General features: G+C 57.6%; 1 protein-coding gene across 4 annotated transcripts in view; it reads left to right on the forward strand.

The window, feature by feature from the left end:
• The window catches only part of KRTCAP2 (keratinocyte associated protein 2), a 3,125-nt gene extending 941 nt beyond the window's left edge, over positions 1–2,184 (forward strand). For 2 of the 4 annotated variants that reach the window (XM_032398376.1, XM_032398377.1), the window contains exons 3-5: positions 86–383; positions 1,729–1,795; positions 2,032–2,184. In XM_032398376.1, the coding sequence (XP_032254267.1) occupies positions 86–383; positions 1,729–1,795; positions 2,032–2,152 (486 nt within the window). In that variant the 3' untranslated portion in view covers positions 2,153–2,184. The other 2 variants (XM_032398379.1, XM_032398378.1) reach the window with 2 other exon arrangements.
• Positions 2,185–6,248: the final 4,064 nt, after the last annotated feature.

Genomic DNA, 6,248 nt, shown 5'->3' on the forward strand with positions numbered 1-6,248 from the left:
GGGGGGGGGGGGGGGGGCGGCTCTGCCTGCGGCGCGGGCGGGAGGGAGGGCCCGGCCGGACCTCGCGTCCTCGCCTCCCCTGCAGCCGTGGGCACGGGCACCTCGCTGGCGCTCTCCTCCCTCCTGTCGCTGCTGCTCTTCGCCGGGATGCAGATGTACAGCCGCCAGCTGGCCTCCACTGAGTGGCTCACCATCCAGGGGGGCCTGCTGGGCTCCGGCCTGTTCGTCTTCTCGCTCACCGTATCCTTCCTGCGCTGCGCGGGGAGGGGGCCCGCCGCTCTGCCCTGTCGCTCGGCCTGCCCTTAACTCCCTCCACCAGGCCTTCAATAATCTGGAGAATCTCGTCTTTGGCAAAGGATTCCAAGCAAAGATCTTCCCTGAGAGTAAGTGAAAGTGGGGGTCGAGTGCTTCAGCCATCTGCTCCAAGCGCCCCCAACACGGTACTGAGTTCTCAGGTGCTTGGTTGGTAAAGGTTGTTCAGAAGGGAATGGGCTTCCTGAGACCGTCTGGAGGGGGGTGCCGGCCTTGGATCCAGCACCTCCCCGAGCTCTTGGACTCGGGGCTGGAAGAGAAGGCCTGAGAGCAGGAAGCCTAGTTCCCAGGGGTCTCTGAGGACACTGGGCCGGCGCGGGCTGGCTTTGCAGAGTCCTTGGGGAGGTGTGGGGAGGAAACGGGACTGAGTTCAATGAGGGGCTTGATGTGAAGGTGAACCAGTGTCACTGGGTTCTGTTTATTGAGATGATCATGCAGAGCTTCAATATTATAGCAGATCTCTATGTCAGCAGGAATCCTGACCAAGGTAGAATAAACGTTAGGTTATTTCCTCTTTGCAACAGTACTTGTTATTGCTCATGTAATGGAGTGTTGATTTAGTCATTTGTGCAGAATTGAGTTCCTAAAGCAGCTGAGGCATCAAGGCCAGTCACCTAAGCAATGTCACAAGCTTGAAGGTGGCAGCAAATGCTGCCTCTTGAGGAACCTTCGTCTGGTAGAACACAGACCTGCCGCTGCCCTGAGTCCTTGCGCTCCTCTAGGTCGTGTGCCCTCCACCTAGCCCTGTGGCAGCCTTCCGGAGCTTCCCCCTTCCAGCAGCCTCAAGATCTCTGAGATTTTGTTTCCATGTGTATTGTCTTCCTTTGCTTCTGAAAGAAACCTTTGTTGTGAGCCAAGATTCTTGACCCCCTTCGCCCTCCCCAGCTGGGCAGGTGGTATCTGCCCAGCCGTCTAGCCTCTCATTTTCTCTCTGGTCCTACACCAGATAATCCCGAGACCCTTTCCTGCCTCCATGGGCACGCGCGTCCAGACGCCCAGCCCTCCATCCTGCGTCCAGGGAGTGAGGCCCTCAGCTTCAACCACTGGCCAGCCAGTTTAATGAGTTGATCCTTAGTGGCTGGCTTTTGTTGGAAAGGCCTTACCTTTCCTTCCCAAATGGGAGCAAACCTTGCTTTTCAGACTCTGTATCACTTTCCCTTTTCCTTTATATTGGAAGAGAGCCAGGATAGGGAAGTGATATTTGGGACAGAGCTGGTAACGAGCATGTGTCTCCTCCCTCCATGTCCTGGGCATCCTTAAGGGCATCTGAAGTCCTCCTGCTGATGTCCAGCCATATTCCTCCAAGCAGATTCCCCAAGTTTCAGAGGGCCCCCGATTTCTCCTAGACTCCACATATGAATGCCTGGTGTTTCCAATTCCCACCACCGCCCTCCTTGTCCCCTCTTGCCTTCCCAGTTCTTCTCTGCCTCCTGTTGGCTCTCTTTGCATCCGGCCTCATCCACCGCGTCTGCGTCACCACCTGGTAAGTGCCTCACGGCCGGGGAAGGGGTGCAGCACCCTGTCCTTCGGCACTGACTCCTCCTGTAATGATCCCACACCTGCCCCGTCCCCTCCTTCCCCCGTTCTCCCTCCTGTCCCCTTCCCCGTTTTCCTAAACCTGACCCAGGATTCTTCCCCTGATGCTGCTGTGTGCCCCGGGAGACACCGGGCCGGCAGTGTACCCCCCGATGCTGTGACCTCTTTGTCGTCCCCGTGTAGCTTCATCTTCTCCATGCTTGGCCTGTACTACATCAACAAGATCTCCTCCGCTCTGTACCAGGCAGCAGCTCCCGTCCTCACACCAGCCAAGGTCACGGGGAAGGGCAAAAAGAGAAATTGACCCTGAGTGTCCAATAAAGTTGGTTCTTTGTAGCTCCGTGAGTGTGACGTGCTGTGGCCTCTTCCGCCGATGCGTGCGTGGTGCGCCTGGTGGTGTGGCAGGTGGATACCTGCTGTTTCCAGGCCTTGGGGATGGGGGGGCTTGCCTTCCTCCGAGGGTTGTTTCTAGCAAATACTTACTGACTGCCATCAGTGCTGTGAGTGCTTGTGCAAAAGTCTCGTCATGGAAGAAAAGTGCGTGGATGATCTGCCGTCTTGACCTTTCGGAAAAGGGGTCAAGGCTGTAGTGCAGGAAGCCTTCCTTGCCTATCAGAGTGGAATAGATGTTGGAACAGAAGAACAAGGGAAGGAGAGGCCCCTTCACCCCTACAACTCCCTGTGGAGTTCATTTACACCTCTGGGGGTCTTGTTACTCTGACTCCCCACCCCGAGCAAACAAGCCTCCTGCCCTTTCTGCTCCGAGCCCTTGGGAGGGAGGTCCCTACTGATGTTGCCCTCCTGGACCCATCTGTTCAGCTCCAGCACGGACAGATACCTGGGTTTAGAAAGACTCCAAGGTTGATCACTGCCCCATCCTCTTTGTTCAGGTGCCTCCATTTCTCTTCTCTGGCTTGTAGCCAATAGATAGGGACTTGCTACGCTTTAGCAAAGCATATAAAACGATAGGGACAAAGCCATCGGCCTTGGAGCCAACCTTGATGGGAGTGATGTGGCTTCTCAGGTCCTACTCTGCTCTGCCCTGAGGGGTGCCTCTCAGTCCAGAGTACCTGTCCTTTGAGGGCACTGAGCACCTTCCTTTCTGCTGGATGGCGTGGACTTTAGGGTTTGCACAGCGCCGTGGTCAGCTTTGTATCCTGCACAGTGCTTGATCGTGGGCAGTGAAGACCTGGGTTGGTTGGCAAAACCTGCCCTCTGGCAACAAAATACTGTACATGGGATGTGTCTAAGTAGGGATGAAGTCCCAGTGGAGATGAAGAAGTGAATCGAAGGAGTTCTGGTCAAGGATTAGAGCCCCCTCCCTCTAATTAGAGGACCACCCCACCCACTCCAATCCACTCGGGAATCCCAGACCCCATGCTCCTCAGTCCCTAGCTTGGGGGAGTGCTGTGCAGTGTGCCCAGGATGCCTGCAGAGGGTGCCACGAGCTCGAATCTGCAGGTCAAGCCTGCCCTGAGGGCTAGGGAGGGTTGCGGCTGGGTCTCACTGTTCTGGCCCAAGTCTGGGTGGAAGCCCGCCTGGGAGGCCCTGAAGGACTGGCCCCTTTCGAGCTGGAGTCTGAAGCAAGTGTCCCTGGGAGCGGAGGCAAAGAGCGTTCAAGGGACACCAGAGCCTCCCTGAGAGGGAATGGCAACTCTAGGCTCTAACTTACCTAGTGATGGTTAGGGGCTTGTGGTATGTGGGACCCTTTGGGGGAGGACGACCGGTTGTCCAAAATGGACCCTGGATCTAAGGGGAGGCTGAGTTGGTTCTAGGGCTCCCTCTGTCAAACTCTGACTTCCTCCTAACTGGGGTGGGAGCTGTGGGCAGAGGGCCAGGTCCCAGCCAAGGGAGCATAGACACCCAGGGTGGGGGTTATCTGGCCACCTGAGGGCACCCTGGCTTCAGGATGAGAGCTTGGGCAGGGCCAGGCTAGGGAAGGGTGGGGAAGAGCCGGAGAGCAGGGGCCAGGCCCAGCGATCTGAGCACCCTGCCACCCACTGCGTAGACACCAGGGACAGTGAGTGGCTCAGGAATAATGACCCCTTCCTCAGGGAACAGGTGCATTTACAAGGCAGATTGGGGCCTATCTCCAGGGTGCCTAGTTGCATGTTGTGGACTTAACCTACCAATTAACCCTGGCAGGGGTATCCTACCCACTAATAACCATCATTAAGTAAGGGGGCGTGAGGCCATCATGGCTTCTGGAGGCCTGGAGGTGGGAAGGGCAAAGGCGCTCACCTCCTGGCCCCTGCTCTCCTGGGCTCCACTCCACCCCAGCGGCTGGAGGCCTGGGGGAGAGAGAGGTGGTGGCCCCTGGAGGACAGAGGGAAGCCAGATGTTTCCTCCTGCTCCCTCACACGTGGCCCTGACACCCGCCCACCCGCCAGCGCTGCCACCAGCTCCGGAAACAGGAGTAAATAATACAGGGGGAGGGGGCCCTAGATGTGTGGGGAGCCAGGCCGGGGAGGACACTCCAAGCTCCTGGCCCCGGAGGCACAGGTCTTGGGGCCGGAGGTGATGCTACCAGAGAGGAGGGCAGTGAGAAGGGGGGGTGAGAGAGCTCCCTAACCCCTGGCAGAGGCTAGACTCCTCCCAGACTGGCACTGGAGGGAGGGGGCACCACGGGGTTGGACTGGGGGGTGGGGGGTGCCCAGGACAGGCAGGGAGCAAGGGAGTCCGCGCCAGGCCTTGGCTCCAGCCCTTTCCGGCCCTTATTGTCCTTGGTGAGAACAGGACGCAGTCTGGTTCCCACTGCCCGGCCCCCCAGCTCTGCTCCCCAGGGGCTCGGGAAGGATGTTGGGAAACAAGAGAGAGCCAGAGACTTGTAGAGACAGAGATGCTGAGAGACGCAGAGACAGATACAAAGGGGAAAGATTCCGTCAAAAGCCAGCATTGAAGTTCTTTGTGAGCAGAGAAGGCCCTGGGCACTGTGGGAACCATAAAAGAATGGGAAGCCAGAGGCCCTGCCCCCTCGGGGGGCCTCAGGGCTGGCCTGCCCTGTGCGCGCCCCTTCTTGACTTAGGGTCAGTCACTGAGCCGCCTCCTAGGCAAACAATGGCCGGAACCCTGGTGCAGGCACAGTTGGTGGCACTTCATTGCTCTGGTTCAGGTACCTTTCTTTGCCTCGCTCCCAGCAGAGTGGAAATTCCTCAGGAGGCAGGGCCAAGATCCTGCCCCAAACCCTACCTCCCCAGCCCCCTGGGGCTTTGAGCAACCTGGCCACACAGACCTTGTGCTGGAAAGGCTATTTGCTTGGGTTCCTAGAGAGACAGACAGGGAAGCCCCTGGTGGCCCCAGAGGGAGGCCCCTGCATCACCTGGAGTGACAGCCGAAGCCTGGCAGGAAGCTCCAGAGGCCCCTGCCCCCCGCCACCTCCCCCCCGCCACCTCCCCACAGCCCCCTCCCCGCAGCCCCCTCTCCCCAGCCCCCTCTCCCTAGCATTTGCAACCGAGGGCTTGGGCTGGGCGTCCTTCCCTCCAACCAGCTCTCTTCCACCTGGGCCCAAGGGGCTCACAGCTGCCCCCTGGGACACAGGTCCCTTGTGTCTGTTGAGGCTCCAGATAAGCCTTAAGATGAAGAAAAATGGAAACATGTTTGAAGTGTTTACATTTAACAAATGAATACTTTTTATTTTATTATTTTTTTTTTTTTAAAGATTTTATTTATTTGACAGAGAGAGACAGCGAGAGAGGGAACACAAGCAGGGGGAATGGGAGAGGGAGAAGCAGGCTCCCCGCTGAGCAGGGAGCCCGATGCGGGGCTCGATCCCAGGACCCTGGGATCATGACCTGAGCCGAAGGCAGACGCTTAACGACTGAGCCACCCAGGCGCCCCAAATGAACACTTTTTAACACAAAATTACAATATGATATAATCATGTTAGTAACAAGATTATTACAGGATTTTTAGGAAGTTTTCCTTCACGGGGAACTGCAGGCCCTATCTTATAATAGAAAGCCCTGTGATAATGGGCATCTCAGAATCGTTGTACGGTTGTTTCTATGTTTGTATATATTTGGAGATTCCCTAACAGCACTTTGAGTCCCTTGTACGGTGTGTTCCTCCTCTCTGTCCTGTCGGGGGCAGTGGTGTGACCAGCATGCTGTGCAGAGAGCATCCCGGGGCTCGGTGTGAGGCCCTGGGAACTCAGACCTCAGCCAAATGGCCTCTGGGCCTGTGAGGAACTCTCCTCTGAGAATTCCCCTTCCCTCAGGCTGGAAGAGCAGGGGGTCGCCCGCCCATTTTAGGGTGAAGCTGCACTGCCCGGGGTGGGGGGGTGCAGGACGCGCAGAACAACCCCCCGCATACCCCTCTTCTGGGCCGAGAGCTGCTGTGGGCTGACCTCCGGCTGCTTCCTGGGCATTTCTGGGACTGAGGGGCGCGTACACCGGTGTGTG

Source organism: Phoca vitulina, unplaced genomic scaffold, assembly GCF_004348235.1.
Source record: "Phoca vitulina isolate PV1807 unplaced genomic scaffold, GSC_HSeal_1.0 scaffold115, whole genome shotgun sequence".
Lineage (NCBI taxonomy): Eukaryota > Metazoa > Chordata > Mammalia > Carnivora > Phocidae > Phoca > Phoca vitulina.